General features: G+C 41.6%; 2 protein-coding genes across 4 annotated transcripts; one reads left to right on the top strand and one right to left on the bottom strand.

The window, feature by feature from the left end:
• Window positions 1–12,770: 12,770 nt before the first annotated feature.
• On the top strand, window positions 12,771–13,924 carry LOC133889762 (mitochondrial import inner membrane translocase subunit TIM23-3-like). The gene has a single exon (XM_062330234.1). It carries the CDS (start codon window positions 13,020–13,022, stop codon window positions 13,608–13,610), a length of 591 nt encoding a protein of 196 aa, XP_062186218.1. The 5' UTR covers window positions 12,771–13,019; the 3' UTR covers window positions 13,611–13,924.
• Window positions 13,925–18,926: 5,002 nt separating this feature from the next.
• Window positions 18,927–22,407, bottom strand: LOC133889761 (myb family transcription factor MOF1-like). 3 transcript variants are annotated; one of them, XM_062330230.1, is made up of 6 exons: window positions 22,045–22,407; window positions 21,600–21,676; window positions 21,450–21,486; window positions 20,863–20,947; window positions 20,502–20,727; window positions 18,927–19,462 (listed from the first exon to the last, which is right to left on the bottom strand). In XM_062330230.1, the coding sequence occupies exons 1-6, from the start codon at window positions 22,169–22,171 to the stop codon at window positions 19,130–19,132; spliced, it is 885 nt and encodes a 294-aa protein (XP_062186214.1). In that variant the 5' UTR covers window positions 22,172–22,407; the 3' UTR covers window positions 18,927–19,129. The 3 variants fall into 3 exon arrangements, with proteins under 3 accessions (XP_062186214.1, XP_062186215.1, XP_062186217.1); XM_062330231.1 differs by having other exon boundaries at window positions 18,927–19,459; XM_062330233.1 differs by lacking the exon at window positions 22,045–22,407 and adding an exon at window positions 21,933–22,044.
• Window positions 22,408–23,001: the final 594 nt, after the last annotated feature.

Here is a 23,001-nt window from a genome sequence, read left to right as displayed (position 1 = left end):
AATACAACCAATTTTCAACAGTACTGCGCTGCGGCTCGTCGGAAGGTGGTTTTGCTGTTAATTGATACGGTTTTTGCCTATTGCCACCCGCCTTCGGAAGCGGCAGCAGGAGAACGCGGCAGATGCAGCCGGGGTACGGCAGACACGGTCGTTGAAGGCGCGGCCGCCAGGAAGCGGCCGTGCCGAGCGAGGGGCGCGAGCAGGCGAGCAGGCCGCGAGGCCATTTGGCCGACGCGGACTTGTTGGCTGAGGCTCTCGTGGCGCGCGCCGCGAGGGTGACGCGGCCAACCCTGCAGGCTGCAGGGCGCCACACCGGCGGAGGGCTTTGCGCCGCGAGTTTCACCCCGCTCCCGGTTTCAGGCCGAATTGTACCTGAAAATGGAGCCCGGAACCGGCGGCGTCTGATCGGCCGCGCGTACGGTACTGCCCTGTGGGAGAGGGAGGAACGGCTCGGTGAGATGTTGGTTGGAACGTGCGCGTGATTTGCGCGGGGTTCTTTCTCTAACCACGGAGCCAGCCACCGCCGCTTCACGCTTGGCCATTTGACCAGTAGTGTATGGTGTTGGCTAGGCTGGGCCAAGCGGCAGCTTGAGTGCGGTTGTTGTAATAATATTTCATTTAATAATTGTGGCTCATGTATTTTATTGTATAATTTCTAGACTAAAAGAATTAGAATTATGGGTTTAAACACCCCTCTTATCTCCCTTCAATACAATATCAAATGAATGTATAGGTGTATGTAAGCTGTTAGCTGGCCCAGCTCAGCGCTTATTTTTTGGCTAATCACATATAAGGCTTAATGACCATGTGCTAATTAGAAAAGGCAATTAATGGCGCAGCTGCTATAAACGCACTTGTCCCTTGCCGAGCGGACATGATCGTCCAAATGCACCCGTTAGTACAGTACAAATAGCACATGTACAAACGCACTTGTCCTTAGCTGTTAGCATTCACATACATGCACACATGATCGTGAGGGGTGCTTGTGTCTTTCGTGATACTGGGAGATCAGTAAGGAGATCAGTTCATGTATGATGGCAATTCGGCAGCAATACATGACGACAGTGCAGTCCAACAGAAGTAGAGAGACGTATACTTGAGTGTCCAAATAAATGATATGTATGCACACCTATATATAAATACTTGTTCCCTAATCATCAAAGGAACACTAAACGATGAATGAAGAGAGTAGAGAAAATACTCTACAATAGGTATCCTATGATGTATTTTCGGTAAGATCGTGAAGGAATCAATACATGTATCTCTAAGTGTTTAAAGGGTTGACTAAAGTCTGTGCTTAAACGTTCCTGTCTAAATATCTCCGCATAAAGATTTTTCATATAGTTGTTCCCGGCTTGCGACGGCAGCAAGCTGGAGGATGAGGCGGGGTAGGGTTGTAAGTGTATCTAATATGTAGTTTTGGATCACCACTTAATTTATTTTTTGAACTTAATTTTTTAAAAAACTTTATTAACTCTTATAGTCACGTCAAAATGATACAACGCACAAGAGTTCACTCAAGTTATACATAAGAATACACACAACCAACCAAATGAATAAAAAAAAAAAACAAGAACAAAGCTAAACCAAACGAATGTGGTGGTGAAGCTTCAAGGCGAAGATCAGAGCGCCACCCAAACTAGGTAAATAGCTCCTTGGCCGCTCGCTCTAAGTGTATATATTTAGATGTAATAAACTAAAAATGTTCCTATCATTGCATCACCGATCACATACGGAGCAAATGTGTATAAGTAAAAATAACATGCAAAAGAGAAGCATGTTTTTTTTTTGTTAAAGACCACGTCGTATCTGTATAACTATAGTGACCAACAAAAGGAGGTTGCCTCCACCAGAATATTAGCTTTCAAATTTTTACTAAGACCACGTAGCCAAGTTGTAAACATGTTTGATACACTTCGTGATTAGTAAAGATTTGTTTCCACTTGGACTATAAACTATGCAGAACGAGCGAATCGACATTCAAAGAAGAGATGCTTAATCGTCTCTGGTTTGTGACAAAATCATCACTTCTGATTGCCTTTCTATTTTCTTTTAGTGAGGTTATCCTTTGTTAGTAGCAAACCTTTGCGTAAGTACCAAATGAAGATCTTAATTTTTAATGGAAGTCTTGGTTTCCACATATATTTGTATTGAATAAGTTGATCACTATGAACGAGAGCTCTATAGAATGAGTTGACAAAGAATCTTCCTGATTGGTTTAAGTTCCATCGAAACTCATCTTGTTCTTCGGTCAAATTATTGTTTGTGAGGCGAGAAACTAGATCATTCCACATAATTTAATTTGGGCCAATAAGGTCCCTTCTGAAGGTGATTCTTGGTGGAAAAGTCAGTAAAACGGTAGCCACTGTATCTTGTTTGTTTCGAGTTACTCTCTCTGATCAAAAATATATTATGTTTTTGATTTTTATGGCCTTCTATATGCAACTTTGACCACTATTTTCTTTTAGAATATAGTTATAATATCTAATAAAATATAATATTATGAAAGTATTTTTTAAGACAAATTTACACTTATGATTTTTATGTTTTCAAGCTAAATATTTTAGAAGCTATTTACGATCAAAGTTTTAAAGTTTGACCAATATTGGTTAAGCGTCAAGTATTTGTAATCGGAGAGAGTATGGTATATAGCTCTGGGTATTTGTCTCTTAGCGGCGAATTACACAACCAACTGTCTTTCCAAAATCTGATTTTGACCATCTTTTATATGAAAAGAGCCATACTAGAATAGGGTATGCTTTACTTTCATTAAGCCATACTTAAGGTGTGAATTACTTAGTTTCTCCTCCACTTTAATAAGTGGTTTACACTCTAGATATTTGTTTCGAAAGGGATCTTGCCACCACCTCTTCAGTGAGAAGTTTGTACAATCATTTGCAGAGGAGAGCAATGTTTTGGATGTAAAGGTCTAGTATCCCTTAGCCACCTTGATCTTTGGGTTGGCATAGGACTTTTCATTTAGTCAAGCGATATTTCTTTTTGTGACTATCACTTTACCAGTAAAATCTGAATGAAAGTAGTCAAGTCTTTTTAGAACCCTTCTTGGAATTAAGAAAAAAGTACATCATGTATGCGGGGAGACTGCTCAGAACCGAGTTAAGAAGAACGAGTCTGCCTGCCGATGTTAGGTATTTACCCATCTAGCTGCTTAGCCTTTTTTTCAAAACATTTTTCTACTCCTTTCCAATCTTTATTTCTTAACTTGCGATGGTGTATCGAGATATCTAGATAGTGCAGGGGTAGCTTACTCTTAGCACATCCAAAAATATCCATATACTGTTCAACATGATCCATTGCCTCGCTAAAGAAGAACAAGTCGCTCTTGTGAAAGTTTTTATTTAGAGCAGAGAATTGTTAGAAGGTGCACAACAAATGTTTTAAGTTTGTCACTTTTTTAGGTCATGTTCCATTAAAAGGATTGTATCGTCGGCATATTGAAGGATTTACAACTCATTATCTACTAGGTGGGGTACAATACCTGCAATTTGCTTGACGCTTTTGGCTCTCTCGATAAATACTGCTAACATGTTTGTGACAATATTAAACAGAATCCGAGAGAGTTGGTATCCTTGTCGTAAACCTTTTTTGTTTGAAAATACCGACCAGTTTCTTCATTGACCTTAACTGCTACACTTCCCCAGTAATGGTTTCTAGCCATGAGCACCATTTAGGTGAGAAACATTTCATACGTAGGGTTTATAACAAAAATGGTAATTTCACTTTATCATATGCCTTCTCAAATCTATTTTAAGAAGAACCATGTTCATCTTTTTCCTATAGAGTCCGTGCATAGTCTCATGCAAAATGACCACTCCTTCTAAGATGTTACAACCTTTGTGTTGGTCCGATTATTTTGTCGACAACACTATTTGCAAGGTTAGGTTCCACCATTGTTAAGATTTTGAATCTTACATTCAATAGACATATGGGTCTATATTGTTGTATTCTACAAGTGTCTTTTAATTTTGGTATGAGAGGAATTTCCCCGAAGTTTAGGCTATATAGTGGTAAAGTTTCATAGTGCAATTCATGGGACATTACGATCAAATCATCTTTAATGATGTCCTAGAATGTCTAGTAAGATTCTGCTGGAAAGTCATCAAGTCCCAAGGATTTATTATGTTTCATTTGAAAATTTGTGTTCCGTACTTCATTTTCTGAGAATGGGGTTAGAATTTCATTTTTTTTGTTTTCTGCTACCTGAGTGATATCGTCTATCCATAACTCCCTCATGAAAAAGTGATTGAACTCAGGCAGGCCACATAACTCCTTACAATAATTTGTCACATATTCTTTTATTTTAGGTTCCCCTCAATTCTTCCTTTGTCTTGATCCAAGCCGAAGACTCGTTGTTTCCTATGTTTGTCATTCCTATGTTTCATATGAAAAAAAAAAGTGTATTGTTGTCTCCTTGGATAATCACATATGTTTTAGCATGTTGGTATCATTTTGTTTCCTCTTCTCGAAGGAGTTTTACTAGTCTTTCATTTGATATCTTATCCAATTTATCGATAGTCGCCAGGAGTTTATTCTTTTCTTGTTCATAAGTCTCGCTAGTGTGCTTGGCTTGACCTCTAAGGTAGCACCTTTGCTCAGTTTTTTTATCCACCTTTGCGAGGGAGTCTATCCACTTGATGGATGGTTCCAGATGTACCTTACTATGTCTGTGAACCCGTCCCAATTCAGCCATCCCAGTTGGAGCTTGAAGTGCTTGCGACCCACTAGTGGAACCAAATATCTGATATCCAACAAAACAGAAGTATGGTCAGACACTTCCATTCGCTCTATAGCATGGGCATTGGCCAATGGGTATTTTTCTTCCTACTTAGTAGGCATTAGGACTCAATCTAATTTCTCAAAGGTGGAGTTTAAGTATTGTTAGACTAGGTATATTGACTACCCGATAGGTCAATCTCTCTTAAGTCCAAGCTGTCTATGACTGTATTGAATGACTGTATTGAATAAGAAAGATCACTGGTTGGTAAACCTGTTATTATTTTTCTCCTATTGATATTTTAAAATATTAAAGTCTCTACTGATTAGCACCGGATGTGGGTTATCACGGCAAATATTCACCAGCTCTTCAAGGAAGCAGGATTTGAGATCAGTTTGGGCTGGTCCATATACTACTATGAGAGACCACATAAAAGAGTCCGCTTTATTTCAAAGATGGTATTTCACTAAAAATTTACCATCAGAAATAGCAACAATCTCAAATGTGTTTATATTAATCCCAATGAGTATACCACCCGATTTGCCGCGGGGAGGTAAGCTATATCATGATAGTTCTAAACCATCTGATAGACGATTAAGAAGACCAATTTCTACCTCCTTTTTCCTTGATTCAAGCAAGGCGATAAAATCCAAGTTGTCATCACGAGCGCATTCAGAAATGTAACGGTGTTCAGTCAAATCACTGAGACCTTTGATATTCCAAAATACACCTTTCATGAGACATTCGTTGGATTTTTTGTTTTCTTTCCTTGTTGCAGCAGCAGTTTTTTTGCCGCCTTTCTTCTTTGAGGTATGTGATTTGGATTTTCAAGGGGTAGCTTTAAGGTTGCAAATTAAGCTTCCCAACTCCACCTCTTCCTTATCTACCTAGGTGATTTCATTCACTAAGTGAGAAAGAAAATGGCCGCCCATCTCATCGTCACTTGGTTCAAGGGATAGATCATCAGCTTCAATTTCCTAATATTGAGTACAAGTTGATCCTTCATCCTATTCATCACCAAGTTCTTTAGTAGTAAAATTTTAGTTTATTTTTTTAGTTTTAAGTCGAGCCAATGGCAATTTTTTTTTTATAAAACTTGGATCCTAGGCGGAGGCAACCTGTGAAATGCGGCGGTGTCTGATCGTTCTGGCGTTGAGGTTTCGCGCGGCATAACGGCGTGCATGCATGATGTGCTGGATCTTCGTATACGCTCTTTCGGTTCCTGTGTAATGTGATGTGCCGGCTCAAAGCCCGAGTTCCACATATCGAGGTCAATACGTACGTAGTAGCATATGAGTACTGTATATGACTAGGTCTTGCAGGATAAGCGGTAACATGTTTTCTTAAGCGCACGAAAGCTGCATCTCTCTCTCTCTAATCCCTTTCAGATCATGAAAACATGCTGAGAGAAGCCCGAGCACCAAACCGCATTTAAATTCTATCTCCTTATATATTAAACGCGCGCATGGCGTGTAGCATTATACAAGTTACGCCATCGTCTACACATTTACTTGGGCCGGCCAGCTGGGTGTCATGAAGAGCGAAGCTTATTATTTGTAATGACCAGCGCACACGGCGTGTTAGGGACTGGATGTCCCTCTCCGCTCCGATGAAGAAGCCGGTGACGCATGAGGCTTGGAGGTGCCGCGCACATGCAAATCTGCGTGAAATATCCATTTCTTTCTTTTCACGAACTCGATCGTCCAACCACAGATCGAGCTACATATATCAGCAAGTAGTTAACATGTAGATACTTCACGGCACACAGGCTTGCCGACGTAAAAATAGACAGACACTAGGCTCCAAAAGGGCATCCCATGCAGTAGCTTGATAATGTGTTATTGGATCAGAGCGCAGTATACTTATATTTTCCAACTTCGTACATACAGCTGGAGAAAACCAAGCTTCACGTCAGATGTATATATAGTTATATACTATATCCTTGTCTCTTTAACTAACCTGCAGAAATGGCCATTTCTGGATCTGGCGGTAATTAATTTGGAATCTCCATATGGATTAACTAAGCTAGAATTTGTGTCGTCTTAATTTTATAGTCTGTTCTCTTGACAATTAAATTGTAGGAAAGCTAGTATATGGGACTATATACAAAGAGCTAGTCTGTATTGGATCAGGTATAGCAGCTAGCATTACTGCTGTACTAGTATATATGGTACAGCATAGTAGCTTTCCTAGGGTTAAAGTCATTCTCTAGGCGAACGCGGAACATTTCGTAATTTGGAACAGAAATTAAATCTTCAGAACCGTTCATGGATCTGACAGTACAGTATGATGTACTATACATAAGAACTGGAGCATATATAACAAGATCTTAATTTCCCCCTGCGTTGGGGTAACACAATATTTCTCACTGAAGAACTGCACCACTGATATTAAGATCCTTGAAATCACATGAAATTGGCATATGAGTGTTTTAAATAGGATAAGGATGTTTATAGAAAAACTGCAGAAAAGGCAATGATGTGAATGCGAAAAAATAGCGATCGTAGGAGCAGAACAATACGAAACTAGCTTTCTTTGAAAAAGTTATACCACCCAAAAATGACTATGATTTTTTTAATAGTTTTGCTATCGTCGACGGTTACATGATTCATATGATAAGTAGCCTTTTATCATAAACTGCAAGGGCTTCATGCATGCTTTTTTCCTGAAAAAGAAGATGTAATAATGATCCTTATTTTGAGAAAAGGTCATGTATATTAGTAATAATGATCATAAATGGTTTTGATACTTGATGACGAAATATGTTTTCACATCACTAGACCTCAAGAAGCAAGCAAATTAAGCTGGTGAACTTCGGATAATCAACATGCAAATGTATGGAGCGATACCTTTTGAGTAAGAGACGAAATATGAAACTACTATATATTGTACTGTTAGGAAAAAAAACCTAGACTGCCCCCATCGATTGGCAACTTGCAAGCAATGTTAGCTTAGCTTGAGCAAGCTAAGTCATACAGACAGTTCTGTGGAACTTTTTTTATAGACAGCAGTTCAGATATAGGCCAAACAGATCTTCTGCTGCCGTTTCAAAAAAAAAACACCTCAGAAACATGACGAACAGTTTGCTTCAACCATCCAGCTAGCATCAGAACACTTACCGTGCCTAAATATTTCCGAACTTAAAAATGAATGAAGAATACATGAGTGATATTGGTTCGGCTCACATCTCATCTAATGATAAACTCAATAAGGACATGAGCCGAAACAGTACCACATCATGTCGTCTTCTTCCTCATCCGTCTTCCCGCCATAGCTTCCTAGTTGCTTTGCCGCTCCCTGGCCTTATTTGTGTAGACCTGAAAGCTGTGTTCTCTATTGATGGCTAAGCAGCCATTGAGCCATAGCATGGCTCTTTTAATATATAGCGAGAGGATACCGAGTGGTTGCACACGGTGAAGCCACGTATAAGCATCTTATAGCACCATTTCATTTCTACTACTGGCATAAACAATTGCAAGTAGCTCCTGGAGATGCTAAACCTAACAGGGGCCAATAGAAATGTCGCTTACTGGCCTTGTGATCCCTTATCTCCAATGTTTCTTACTAGCTAGTAGCTACATCAGTTACACCTTCCGACGTGCCTAGCTGCGCCTCTAAATATAGTAAAGTCCCTAATTTAAAATGACTTTGGCCAGCCACATTTTCAGTGCACAATTCTTTGGAAAATTGGATTTTTTTAGCATATTTGTTACTCTCTTATATATATTTTTTTTAAAAAAGATTTATTAATTCTCATCATTACATTAAACTAATACAACCGTAAAAGATTTTACCCCTAGCCTCTGCATTTCTTAGATAGTGGGCACACAACCACTATCTAAAAAATAAGTGTTACATTAGATACATAATAAAAGTTCAAACAAGATGGAAACATATCTCCTCAAGCGAGTTATTCTGCTTAGTCTTGGATACGAAATCTAGACTACCATCCAAACCAGGTAAAGAGCTTCATGACCACTCGCTCCAATCGTATACATGCTATAGTATAGTAACTATCTCACGATACTCCTGCTGATGTAGTACATATCACAAACATAGCTAATGTGTATAAGTAAAAATAACCTGCGAAAGAGAAACAAAATTCCTCTAATTAAAGACAATATTGTTCCTACATAGCCATGTGGATCAGAAAAAAGTTACCGCAGCCGCCAGTATGTAGGTTTTTAAGTTTTTACTAAAACCTTGAAGCCAATTCCCAAGTATATTTTGAACACTTTGAAATTGGTAAAGATTTGATGATACCTGAACTATTATCCATGTTGAACGTGCGAAACTACAATAAAAGAAAATGTGCTTAATTGTCTTGGTTTGTAACAAAGACAACACCTTTTTTATTTTTAATGGCAACTTTAAAACAATTGATCTTTTTTAAACCCCACGTGGTATTTGGAAGAAAGATATCATATATGTAGGTAGGCTACTGAGAAATGAGTTTAGAAGTATCTATCTGTCACTCGTAGATAAGTACTTGGTCTTTTAACTGCTCAGGCTTTTTTCGTTTCGTTCCTCTACTCCCTTCTAGTATGAATTTTTGAGTTTTCAATAATGAATCAGGATTCTTAGGTACCGCAAGGGTAACTCACCCATTGCATATCTAAAAATATCAGCATATTGGTCGGCCTTGTCGTGAGCCGTCCCAAAGCAAAACATTTCAACTTTATAAAAGTTTATTTTTAACCCTAAAAGGTACTCAAAAGTACAAAGCAAAAGTTATATGTTCTTAGCCTTTTCAAGGTCATCCTCTATAAATAAGATCGTATTATTGGCATATCAGAGGATATAGCCTATTTTCTACCAAATGAGGTAAAACTCTTTCAACATGTTATGCATTTTTGCCTCTCTTAATCAGTACTGCTAACATATCTGCAATAATATTAAGCAGAATCAGAGAAAGTGAGTCACCTTGATGTAGACATTTCTTCATTTGGAAATAATAGCCAAGTCTCTTCATTAACTTTTACTGCTATGCTACCTAAAACATGTTTTCTACCTATTCGCACCATTTAGACCAGAAGACTTTCATCTAAAGAGACACTCCCTTATATATGTTCCATAGAAGGATAACTCTAATATTTGAGCTAGCTGCTAGCTCTTATTTTACAGATGTGGAGGGGAGAAAAGTGAGCAAATATGAAGATAAGAGCTAGCTGTTAACTCTTATTTTACATATGTGGATAGGAATCTTGAAGAGTTATCTTTTCATCAAAAGATAGCTCTATGTGAGAAGCAAGTCCCACCTCAATACCTTATTTCTCTATGAGGTATAAAGAATTAGGAATTGTATGATCCGTATAAATTTTAAGAAATATGATAAATAATTAGAGCTAGCTATTGGAGCTGCCCGAAGAGAGTTTTCAGAAATCAGCTGCCTGCATCGACATCCCATCATCCTTTTAGATCACTCCAACTACTAGTGATATTCTCTGAAAGACTTCAGTTGAGCTGGATTGATTTCACATTCCACTTTCAACACCAACTCCCATCGCTATTTCGTGCTTCTAACCACTGGCGTTTCTTATGTGAAGACTGAAGAGAAGTTTCTTTCTTCCCTTCTTTCTCACTGGGAGCAATATGTGGCCAAATTCGTAGGCAGTGTGCCAATGTCCACACATGTCCACATGCTGTCCTTGGACAGTTGCTGCTTCATACCTGTACTAAGCACTCTGCTAGCTCATTGCCGATCGTTCATGACTGCAGCATGAGCATAAAAGAATCCCCTGCAATTGCTAGCTCATTGGACGTCCGAGTCCCACGCGGCAATGTGTGCGGAAAATCAGCAAAGAATCGAGGGAAAATCCCAATATGTTTATACCAGTACCGTGATTAAGACCTGTGAGGACGCCAATCTGCTCGCTCTTTCGCACCATTCTGAACTTGCTCTGAAAAATAAAAACCGTGAGGTCGAGATGCGTTTCACTCACCGAATCTTCACAACGACCGAAACTAACTAATCCCCTGGTCGATCCATGCCTACTCTTGTTCAAGTGCAAACAAAGCCGAGTACGTAGACGAAATTGCTGGACAATTATGCGAGCAAGTGAGTAGGAACACGCACAAAAACACGGCGTGGAGCTGGTGGCTCTGATGTTCAGCCAACGGCCAAGCAGATAGCAGAAGGTCGTCGTCCCATATTCTGAAGAAACAGTTGCCACTCGGGTGAAGAACGGAACATTGTTCGGTTCTGCTCGATCTGCTCGCCTTATTTTTAGAGTCGTTCACAAGGACGGATTAAAAATTGATCACGAGTGGTCCTTTGGTGCTTAGATATTTGGATTCTGGATCAGTACGAATAGTATTGTAACTTGTAAGTATCATAGTCTGGTCCAATGGTAACTTGTAAGTATCATAGTCTGGTCCAATGGTTGCCCTACTCTACGCCCAAAAAAGTCCCTGCTGTTGTTGAACTGTTTTGGCCGCAGGGGCGTAGATCTCATGCGGTGTGATTATCTTCGGTAGGCCTGATATATACAACTTTTTTTTACATTTATGACATATATAATTGACACACATCCTACTCACACCACATTCATATGCACCTCTTATACACAGTACAGAGATTGAAGGGCACTAGAACCTCTTCAGAGATCTAATCTCACACTACATCCGTGTAGGGTTTGGCTTACCGAATTGAGCTCCGACGGTAACCAAAAAGTTACGGTTACCTCGGTAACCGGTCAGAAATTCAAAAAAAATCAGACAAAATTCATTAGGCAAAATTTGAAATTTGGGAAAAAACGCGATTTTAGCCGCTCGGTAACCGGTCGGTTTTTGCGATTTATCGAACGGTTTTCTCGAATTTTCCGTATTGTCGGTAACCGCTCGGTTTTCTCGATTTATCGAGCGGTTTTCTCGATTTTCAGTGAAGTTCACCAAAAAACCCAAAAATTAAATGGTTTTTTCTCCAACCGCCATAGCAGCATCGTTTTTTACATGTTCCCGTTGCAACGGCTATTGAATGATATGGTAAAAGTTGATAGGATGTTTATTAATTTTATTTATTCAGAAAAATATATTTTTCCAAATGGACTGGTGCACTACAAATTTAGTTAATCGTTTAATTCGGAGGGACCAATTTTGTTGGCATGAATTTTTTGAGAGTACAATTTTTTCCCGACAACTGCAACTACGCAATCACAATTGATTGCTTCCAACATACGAAATGGACGGTGCTATCACTCCAATTTTACTTGTAGAGGAAGGTCACTCGTCTTGCAGCGGAAGCCTCACAACTAGTGGCTTCCAGGGGAAGGAAGTGCGGTGGCTTCTGTCACAAGGCTCAGCATCTCACTATATATATGAGGCTGGGGTACTCACATATATGCAAGGTAGCTAAATGGATCCTCGTTTAGTCTGGAAGTAGTGTTTGAGAGAGTTGTGTTTTTCCTCTAACGACTCTTTTGATGAGGAAGATGATATATTCTTAAAGACTCTAAGCATCTGACAAGCGGAGTCGAAGACATCCCAGCGGTGACCTTGGAGCGGTTCGGTGCCTGGTTGCCAGCGTATCCACCGTTATCGGCTAGAGGGTCATATTATGTTGTACAACGACTACTTCGCTGATCCCCGTGTACCCCAACTACATTTTTCGTCGCCGATAATATTGTAAACATAAACTCTCTTGTGTAAATGTTATATACTGATGTATGTGTGAGGTGCTTAATGATCGTTGTTGGTGTAGGTTCAAGATGAAACGTAACATTTTCTATGACCTGTGGTTCCAACAGAGAAGAAACGCTGCAGGAAAATAAATTGATATGTGAACCCAGAACTTATCAGAGACTTGACGACGACCACAGACCTGCTACTGCGGTCGAGCACACCGATAGGGGGAATTTGGGAGCGCGACCGCCAGATCTGCACCGACCCAGTCATCAGTCGCGAGGGACGATATGTCGTCTACCCAGTCACCGGATGCTGCTCACTTTTATCGGCCACCGAGGCCGCCCACCTCGCCTCGGCACATACCCACTAGCTCCCCCGTTCGGCAGTCCTGTCACTAACAAGGAAGCGGATACCACAACCCTCCGAAAACCCTGTTTAACTCAATGCGGACTCCACCGGAGACCGTATCCGGCCTCACGCCGAGCAGCATCCGAGATGGATACGGATCGTGGACCGGATACGGCCTCTGCTCGAGTTGCCCTCAGCCCATCTTACTCCGCCGTCGTTCTCGCCCAAAGCGTTCCCGAAGTGGCGAAGCCTACGACCGCACCCCGCGCCAAAGCCCTAAACCCCAACCCGACCCACCGCGCCACTCGCCGCCATGACCGACGCCGCCGACCAGTACCCCTACGGCGACCGCCCGTCGGGAGACGGTGGCGGTCGACGCGTCTACACGCCGTACCAGCCGGAGGGCCTCAGCCTCCCCTCGCTCCGCGCGATCTACGACCTGCCGGCCTCGCCGGAGCTCCTGTTCCACGAGGAGCGCCGCGAGACCCGCACCTGGGGCGAGAACCTCACCTTCTACGCCGGGTGCGGGTACCTCACCGGCAGCGCGGCGGGGGCCGCCGCGGGGCTCCGGCGCGCCGCGGCGGAGGCCGAGCGCGGCGAGTCCGCCAAGCTCCGCGCCAGCCGCGCGCTCACTCAGTGCAGCGCCGTGGGGCGCGCGTACGGGAACCGGCTCGGCGTGATCGGGCTTCTCTTCGCGGCGGTCGAGAGCGGCGTCGGCGGGCTCCGCGACGCCGACGACTGGGCCAACACCGTCGCGGCGGGGCTCGGGACTGGGTTGCTCTACCGCGCGGCGGCCGGGCCGAGGTCAGCGGTCTTTGGCGCCATCGTCGGGGGGCTCATGGCCGGCGCCGCCGTCGCCGGGAGGCAGGTTCTCGACAGATACGTGCCTGATCTGGCTTTCTAAACTGGAATGGTGAACTGCACTAATTGAGTTTCGATCGAGTGGGTTGAGGTAGTAGTAGTAATTAGGCTAAGTAAGTTATTATGAGTATGAGCTTTATATAAATTTCCAAGCTTTGTTGCTGATGAGTAGATTGCCGGAATGTGATCTGTCGAATTAGCTTATGGTGAGGATGTTGGTTTATCATTTATGGGTATCAATATGTGTCCTGAGTTTGAGTAAAATGTAGCGTCTTTTGCATGGAGATCGAAACTCATTTTCTGTGATGCTCTCTTTATATTACAGATTATGGATTACGTGCAATGCTGTATGTGTGATGCAGAATTTGTATTGCTGCTGTATTGTTTATTATCTTCATATATGGTGCGTTTTGGTTGCTTATGAAAGATTTGGATTACTGTGCTTATCAATGTTGCATAACTTTAGCATGTCATTGTTTATGAAAGGTTTGTGTACTTATCTTGCTACTGCAAGAACATATCCATTGTAGGTTTTCTCTTAGGAGTCATTGGCTATTTGGATTGGATCCCTGTCCCCCTATTATTCCTTGTCCTGTAATGAGTTGTCCCAACAATTTGCTTGAAGCGGTGTTGCAAATCTAGTTTTATTCTTGTTAAGAAGCTAGTTGCATCATGCTATCAATGTTCAAGGCAAGTCATACTGCAAAGTTCATAGAACTTTATTAGACAACTAGAGGCGGATCCAGGGGGGTCACCAGGTGGGCCGAGGCCCACCCAAAAAATTGAGTACCTCCCTAGATCCCAAAATTTGGCCCAGCCCAACTTGTCGTATAATGTTTATGATATGTGATATGTCGTGTTAGAACAGGCACACCCTTTCAAAAAAATTTGGATCTGCCACTGTAGACAACTTAGTTTTTTTATTCAAATGCGAATTTGTTGTATGTGGTACTGGTTTTAGTTTTGTCCAGCGTTTTGGCATTGATCAGTTCTTTTCTCAGACGTTAGAACAATATGTCCAGTTGTGCTCCAGTAGCTAGTCATGCCTACATATGCCATTACAAGAGCATTTTAGTAGAATATACATGTTTGTAGCCTGAATTTCAGAAATAACTTTAGCTGCTGGAATGAACAGTACATACTCTGTGAATCGTGGAATTGGTGACACTGATACCTGCTGCTTGCTTGTCGTTGTAGGGAAAATTTGTTATTTGTAGATGTAAATGTTATTGTGTGATTTGGTTAATCTCCAGGAAGAAGTGTATTGTACACCTTTCTGCCTAACTGGCAAACTCATTTCTTTCTAAGATATTTTATTATTTCTGGTGTTCTACGATGTTTTTCTGGTCAGCTGCTACTTTGATGTAGATTTTATGCTTTTGACCATTCTGAGATACCATCATATGAGACAGTACCAAATGTCAAGTTGTATCGCTTCCCTCCCAGAATTTTCTCGCAAAAATTGAAACTCTTTCAATCCTTGTCGGAGCAAATTAAAACTTAGAAATCTGGATGAATCGTAAGCATTTTTGTTGCAATGAACGCACTACAAATGTAATGTTAAATTCTGGGGAAAAAATTACCATTATACATCTGTCCTTATGATCTTTGGGTGCTAATTTACAAACAACTTTCCGTACTTTCTGTCAACACTTAAATTCAGTGTATTTCTTGGCTTACAAAGAATCATTGAGCTTTGCTGAACTCTGTGTTTGTTCTTTAGTAGCTTGATCAGTAAAGTGTTGCCCAAGCGTTCAAATTGGATATGGGGATTATGGTAATGTTTATTTAGGTTTCAAGCAGCTGCTATTTGTTTCTGAAATTGGCAGATTAGTGCACGCCATCTGATGCTGTTTAGCGAGTGAGCAATAGTGACTAATCTAACATAAAGATTTGAAGACATGTAAATCAGCACAGGTCTGCTGTCAATTGATCTTTCTTTCGAAAGTATTGAACTTTCCTCAGTGCACTGTGCCAGCTAGGCTAAATGCAGGACACGGTCAGGAGATATGTACCGGTCGAGCTGCAGCAGTTTTGTTTTTGGAAGTGATCAAGCTGCAATGGTTGAGTTGTTAGTTAGGTAGCAATCGTTCGGAGTCCGGTGTTTAAAGGCGACGATGAAGTTCCAGCACAGAGGAGGGCTAGCAGACACAGTGATGCAGGTCTGGCCTTCTGGCTCCCGCAGGCAGCACCAGCTTGCTCTCGCGGCCCTTTTTCTTCAAGAACACCAGAAGCACGGCCCGGCGCGCTCTTGGCTGTTTGGTCTTTTGATGGCGAGGAGCACGTCTTCCGAGTCTCGGTCCGTGCTGTACCCCGATCTAGAGCCTTTAATATGTCGCGGTGGATTCGCCTTCTCGTAGAGCCACGCGAGTGCAACTAGCTAGCACGCGTGCCACGAGTGTATGGTAAGAGCAGAGGAATAGTAATGCAGAATCATGTCGGCGAGCTCTGATTCACCAAGAACTTGGAAGTGGGCTAAGCTTTGCTCAGAACTCAGACATGGAACTTACTGAAGAATCAAAACAGCGAGCTCAAGAGAACTCCATGAGATAAAACAACGAATTACTAAGTTCTCAACTGAACAACTCTGATTTCCCATTCTATTATATGACGAGAACTGATTGAAGCTCTGGACCTTCGTAAACGCTACAGCCCTAAGCACATTGCGCATTTTATGTTTGCGCAATGTTTTAAATGGTGTAAATTTTGATGGCACTGAGGGAACGGCGAAGTGAAAGGTTGCTGCACTTTGTCCACTGTTTCAGTCGAGGGCTTGCGTGATCAAGATAGGATTCATGAAAAACAAGTAGCGCAAGATATGATTGCTCATGCACTAGGACCAGGGACAATGAGACAGGTCCCTTTGGGAAGGTCACTGTTGAGAACCTAGAATTGTGCCAGTTCTTGGAATTTAGCTAGTTGTCACCTTTTCAGTGCCCTTCAATGTCAAAACTCAGAGGAAAGCTTGTGAGGTTTGATGGCCTCGCCACTGTCTCAGCAACTTTCTCTTGCTACTGTTTCCACCATACATAATGGTCAATCCACAAAGCTTCATGATGTTGAATTGTTGATGCTGATGGGCAGAAGCTGTGATGGCTTTTGTTTCGCTCAGCGTACTTCTTTGCGATGCCGTCTGTCAGGATCATCATGGTAATAATTTGTGCGCTTGAGCTGAAATTGGTAGTTTCACACTTTTGAAGAGGAGATGGTATTTTTGCTTTGACAAAATTTGATATTCTAATAGAAAAGTTCAAGAGTACACCCTTATTTACTAGTTTCTCAGTTCATAATTTTTTCTACATTCTGATTCTGGTAAACCAGGTCAAATTTTCATCCACTCTTTTGAGCAGGAAATAAGTGGTCCTTGTGACAAGCTTGCCCCTTTTGGCGCACCTTTCCCTCTACTCATACCGCACACGCGCGGTTGCTCAGAACCACGTAGTGGGCGCGCTGAGGTAAATGTTTTGACTGCGTCTTCTTTAATCATGCTGCTGCAACTAGGTGGTCTAGTTGTTGATTCTCTCTTTAAGTTGTAAGAATTCACAGGGCGAAGCCCAGATGTTCTTCTGAAGCATCCAATGGTCAATATGTGTTTATCATTTCCTCCCTATTCCTTTGGCATGTCTTGTTCTAGGAGTGATCATAACTTGTCAGTTGGACACGCGAGACCTGCTTGGGCGGGAGCATGCCCTATCTGTAGCTTATACAGTTGAAGAGACTCCAGCAAGCACAGACATTGTTGTAGCCTCCGACGAAAGGACCACCTAAATTCTTTGGATGCTCTCAAAGCAGAGCTGGCTCAACAAAAGGGTGAAACGCAGGAGCAATTTTTGGGAAAATAGAATCTCCGTAGTTCAGGATATTCTTGCAGCTTCAGGAGCTGTCAATGTCAGCAGTAGGAAAGTAGTAGGAACAGCATTATGGGCAGCAGCACACTACTTCCAGTCTTCCACATTTCTTTCTTGACTTCTGCATAAAAAGGGTACACACTACACGCTGTCTAGTTTGTAGGCTTGGCTCAAACATGGTCCACAAAATACCTGATGTTGCCAATTTGCTGATCCCTACCCCTAGAAAGTTTCCTTTGACATTACCAAACGAAAGGAGGCAAAGGAAAAGATGGTTGGGGCAAGAATCACACTTTTCCCTGTTCTTTGGTGCTCAAGCCTGAAGCTGAGAGCAACGGTACGACTATAATACTATGAAAGGAGTTTGGTAGGAAAAAATCTAAAATTAGATAATATACGTGATTGTATTTATTAAAATAGATAATATATCGTCGTATTTATAATTTTAGCGTTCGTATTCGGCACTTCATTTACCGAAAATTGATTTTCGGTACACCGTACCTCGAAAATACCATATTCGGCACACGTTGTGCCGAATATTTTACTATAGCACCGTATTTAGTACACGGTGTGCCAAAAATAGGCCCATATTTGGCACACAACCATGTGCCGAATATGCCCGTCATAAACAGTGTTGTGCATGAACAGTAACATCGGCGTGTTTGAATTTTGCTTTCCTCTTCTTTAAAACGGTGGTCTTCTGTTACTCTAAAAAATTTAAATTTTTTTTTACATATTTCATAATCCATGTGCAACCCATTTTAATTAGATTCAACAAAAAATCCTTTGTATATTTTTAAAATTCTCCAAAAAAAAAAGCTACTTTTATAACTTATAATAATTGTTAGTGTCTCAAATAAATTCCCAAAAATCTAAAAAAAATCACTAATATTCTTTTTATGTGATGGACTAATTTCTAAAATTATTCTCGGCCCTAGGTTATATGATGAAAAAGTAAGTTCCTTTGTAATACTCTATTTATATGCATTTTTATCATTTGTTATATAAATAGAGTATTACAAAGAACTTATTTTTTCATCGTATAACTTAGGACTGGGAATAATTTTAGAAATTAGTCTATCATATAAGAAGAATATTAATGAATTTTTCTAGATTTTTGGTAATTTATTTAAGACACTAACAATTGTTACAATTTATAAAAGTAGTTTTTTTGAGAATTGTAATTTAAAATATAAAAAAATTCGGTGAATACAATTAAAATAGCACATGGATTATGGAACACGTAAAAAAAGTTTTAAAATATTTAGAGTAAAAGAAGACCACAGTTTTAAAGAAGAGGGAAAGCGAAATTCAAACACACTGATATTACTATCCATGCGCAACACTGCACATATTGTGTGCCGAATACGATGCTACAGTATCATATTTGGCACACCGTGTGCTAAATATGACATTTTCGAGGTACGGTGTACCGAAAGTCAATTTTCGATAAATAAAGTGCCAAATACGAACGCTAAAATTGTAAATACGAGATATGTTGTTTATTTCGATAAATACGGTCATGTATATTGTCTAATTTTAATTTTTTGCCAGCTTGATAACTTTACGACTTACACATAATAGAAATAACCTGTTAATTCTAAGATCATTCATCAGCTACATGGTCATGATGTCAGGGATATCCAAAAGAAAAGCAGGAGATCACCAACACTGCCGATCGATCGATGTACAAATCCGAAATTGGAACAGTGATCTAAGATCCACAGATGGACAAGGAAAGTTCCAAGCTAACACCCGGCGCAACGAAACAGCCTGAATGCCCGGAGCAGTCACTGGAGCTCCTCCTCCTCGGCGAGGCCGAGAGGACGCAGCTGCTTCCGCTGGGCGAGGGGGCCATGGCGCGGGCGCATTTCGGGTCCAGACCAAGGGACAGTGACAGCGAGCATTGTTCAGGTGGTTCTTCCAATTCGCCCTTTGCTGCGATGCTGAAGCTGCTGAAGAGCGAGCATCCGTTTCCTTCCTCCTTGCAACCCTGCTGCTGCTTCACCGCAAGACCCAGATGATGTGCTTCAGGTCTGCTTATCTGCTAAAGAATCAATGAAATGGCAGTTAGAAAGACTAATTTGCTACATTGACAGAAAGAGTACTCCTTTTTGTGAAGGACAGAAAGAGTACTCCAGCAGTAACTGTAAAATTTATCTTCTTGACATGCAACTATACCATCAGATTTGAACCTGTTGGAAATCGTTTCCCTCTCTGCACTAAAACCACAAGGATCGCCAGGATATGGGTAACGGGTACAGCATCTACGCTATTTATGTGTTTAGAAGCAAAAGGACATGTGCAGTTTTTAGAAATTTTCAGTCAGAGCAAACCAACAGAGAAGCTACAATGAGTAAATTCTATCTGCGCCACCATCATCATGAGAACCACCGGGTGCAAAGCTTGGATCTGAACAGTGCAAAAGTCACTGCTACATGCCACTACTGCAAGGTGAAGTAAATGCCTGAAACGGTTTTATGATTTCTGTTTAACACAAAGATTTCAAAAGCTAATTTTTTGTCAGTCTTATATGGTTGGATATGCATGCCCTTTTGTACATGTAGTCAGATACTGAAGTGATACCTGTACCAACAATCCCATAAATGTGTATCTTCTACAAAACATGCGCCAGAGATACGGCAGTCCTGTAGGAGGAGGGTGTGTGGCTGTGCATTGGTCAGTCAAGCAAAAGATCAGACCTCCAGTGCTCACACAACTACAATATGAAGCCCAGTAAAACGTATGCAGATCTTAGATTGGCTGGTTGACCAATACCTAGGGATGAGAAGTGGGCCCCATCGATAAATATATTTTTGCGAAAAATTCTACCACCAAAATATAGTATAAATATCGACAAGTGCAAAATGGGAGTACAGCTAAATGAATAAGTCCAACCCATTTGTAAGTGGTTGGTTGAATAATGAATAAAGGAGATGACATGCAAAGGACATAGAAAAATTGAAGGAGATAATCTGAAGAGAAATATCAAAGTATGAAAGCAAGCAGTTAAGACAAGATACATCTACTTTTGATCAACTTTTGCCCAATATTTCTTGCAAACTTTTACTTTCTAGCTGATGTACCTGAAAAGGGTCGGATTCTTGCACCAAACATCCCAAGGCCTGGACGCTGGAAGCAGCAGCAGCATCCCTCTGCCATCTGAGGCCCTCCTCCTTTATTCTCCTCTCCGTCGCCATGGCTTGCATGTAATCATCGACGCAGTACTGGTTCCCAGCAGCTCTCTTCTCACTGATTCCCTGGCTCCCTTGCATGCCTTTGTATGCGGCTGCTTCTGTCCCAATCTTGGCCCTGTTCATCCAAAGACCCCCAGGGGGAAAAAGAGCAAATGGACACCAAGGGGAAAGGAGTTTTTGATTAGGCCCCAAAAAGCTTGTCTTTAATTGAACACAATTCAAAGATGGAAAAGTGAGTTACAGACCAAACCTTTTCAGAGGGGGGCACAGGAAGTCTTTGGGGCCTTGCTCATCAGCACCACATGAGTGCCTCCTTTGCATCTGTGGGTGCGTCTCTGATCGTGTCATCAAAGAAAGGGGTTTCGCTTTCCATTAGCGACATCTAAAGCGTGCGATTTTTTTTATTTAGCTTTTCGAAAAACGAGATGATTTGCATGATGAAGGTATTCATGAGAAGGGAATCAGGGATTGCTGGTAAGTTGGCAAGTGTGGTAAGCATGTGGGAAAGTGAGCTTATTAGAGAAGAGTCACACAGACCACAAGGCAATGTGAAGTTGTGAACCTTGATTAAAAAATTGAAAATTTGTAATGTTCAGTTTACTGTGGTAGACGACAAAACGTGTGCTCTGTTCCTGAAGCTTGAATAAACAATGCAACTAAGCTAAATGCGTTGACATGTAAAATAATTAATAATAATACGGCCTCGATCGTCTTATCCAAAGCAAAAGGTGGAGGTAAAAAAATGGGACGGATGCCATGAAAAAAGTTTTTTTTTTGGTGGATGATGAAGTTGGGAAAGAATTAGGCATGCAAACGAGGGCACATCTCATATTTCACCTCTTCTGCCTGTGCCAAGCCTCGCGCCTCTGTGCATCTGTTCAAAAGAGCACATGGACGAATCAAAGTTTTGCATTTTCATACGCTCCTCCAAAGGGCAAAAAAAAACAGTATATGGCCTGCAAGTGTGAAGCGCTGAAGAGATCGAACCTGGAGATGGCTCTTGACATGAGATATGGTGAGCCCTTTCACGGCCATGAAGCGAAGAATGAGTTTCGGTGTAGCCTCTGCAATTAACACCACCAAGATAGTAATTAGGCTGCTGAAAATATTGCTAAAAAGAACAGAAAGAGAACAGCACAACCAACATAAGAACAGAAAGGCATGAAAAGCAGGAGCACTTCATGGCACCGAGAAAATCCTTCAGAATCTCTCGAGGACAGGAATACTACTACCACCTAAGGATCCAACAACCAAGGAAGACAGTAACTAGCACCATCAATGAAAAAGAGAGAAAACACTATAGCAAAAGAAGGCACATACAGCAGCACACTCGAGGAGATCGAGAGCCCATCGAAACAAGCATATATAGTGATTTGACACCATGAACACTGCATGCCATGGGAAGCAAAAGGAGCAAGGAAGAAGAACGCACTGTCTTGGCCGCCAAGGCATTCTATAGCTTGCAGGAAGCTGCGGTGGAGCTCGGCGGTCCACCTCATCCTGGGCTCCTTGGATCTGATGTACCGCCTCACAGCGCCATTCTTACCACCGCTGCCCATCTCTGAACTAACAAGGACCTCGCCTCACAAGCTAGCAGCCCAAAAGAAAGAACCAAAGTTTCACTTTTGTTCTCTTCCTGGGCTCCTGGCTCTCCTCCCTCTCTGACTTATGTAAGCCTGTAGCCGCGCGCTGCTGCCCCTCGCGGCCTAAACCGTGTCTCTTTCCCCCTCTCCTCGATAGAGGAGAGGCTGTAGGTTTATAATCTGGTTGGCCTCTTCGGTTTGGTTCTTGCTGTGTTGTGTTGTTCGCCTCTCTTGTATGACTTCGTGTCTGCTACGTACGGTGCATATATGATGTATAAATCTCGTTAGGCCTGTCTAGGATTATCGAAGCACACTGATCCAGTGGCCCTACACTCACGAGATACGGCCATCATTAGCCGAGTTTAATGGGTGCAGGGGAGAGAGGGAGAGAGAGAGAGTCTCGTTCATGTATCTGTATGGCATGGAAATGGATGCATCTATACGAGGGAAAAGAGAGCAGGTTATAATGCGTAGCTACTAAACGCGTATCACGCAGCGCGTCAGCAGTTATGTCTCTCTAACGTCGTTACTGCTACTAGGAGTAGTGGTCTCTGAACACCTCGACAGATAACACACCTTAATCTCTCTGCATTGTATGTCAACAATAATGCCACTCCTATTTGTCACTGATGCGAAACTCTAACCGCCGGTCTCTCTTATGTCTAAGAATAAATTTTACAAAATTACTACTATTTACACCAACTATAACTTCTGAAATGAGTTTTGTAAATTTATAATTTTTTTACGAGTTTCGTAAAACTACAAATAATTATATCCCTAATAACACAAAACTATATTTTTTTATT

This window comes from Phragmites australis, chromosome 13 (assembly GCF_958298935.1).
Source record: "Phragmites australis chromosome 13, lpPhrAust1.1, whole genome shotgun sequence".
Lineage (NCBI taxonomy): Eukaryota > Viridiplantae > Streptophyta > Magnoliopsida > Poales > Poaceae > Phragmites > Phragmites australis.
Note: the sequence above shows the minus strand (reverse complement) of the source record. Positions and strands in the feature narration are given on the sequence as shown.

Bases quoted from the DNA above. Each gene is read 5' to 3' on its own strand.
- LOC133889762 (XM_062330234.1), top strand. From the start codon at position 13,020: ATGACCGACGCCGCCGACCAGTACCCCTACGGCGACCGCCCGTCGGGA.
- LOC133889761 (XM_062330230.1), bottom strand. From the start codon at position 22,171: ATGGGCAGCGGTGGTAAGAATGGCGCTGTGAGGCGGTACATCAGATCC. The intron at 21,487-21,599 runs GTTCGATCTCTT...TCTTTTGAACAG, and splicing joins ATGTCAAGAGCCATCTCCAG to ATGCACAGAGGCGCGAGGCT. The intron at 20,948-21,449 runs GTGAAATATGAG...TGACACGATCAG, and splicing joins GCTTGGCACAGGCAGAAGAG to AGACGCACCCACAGATGCAA.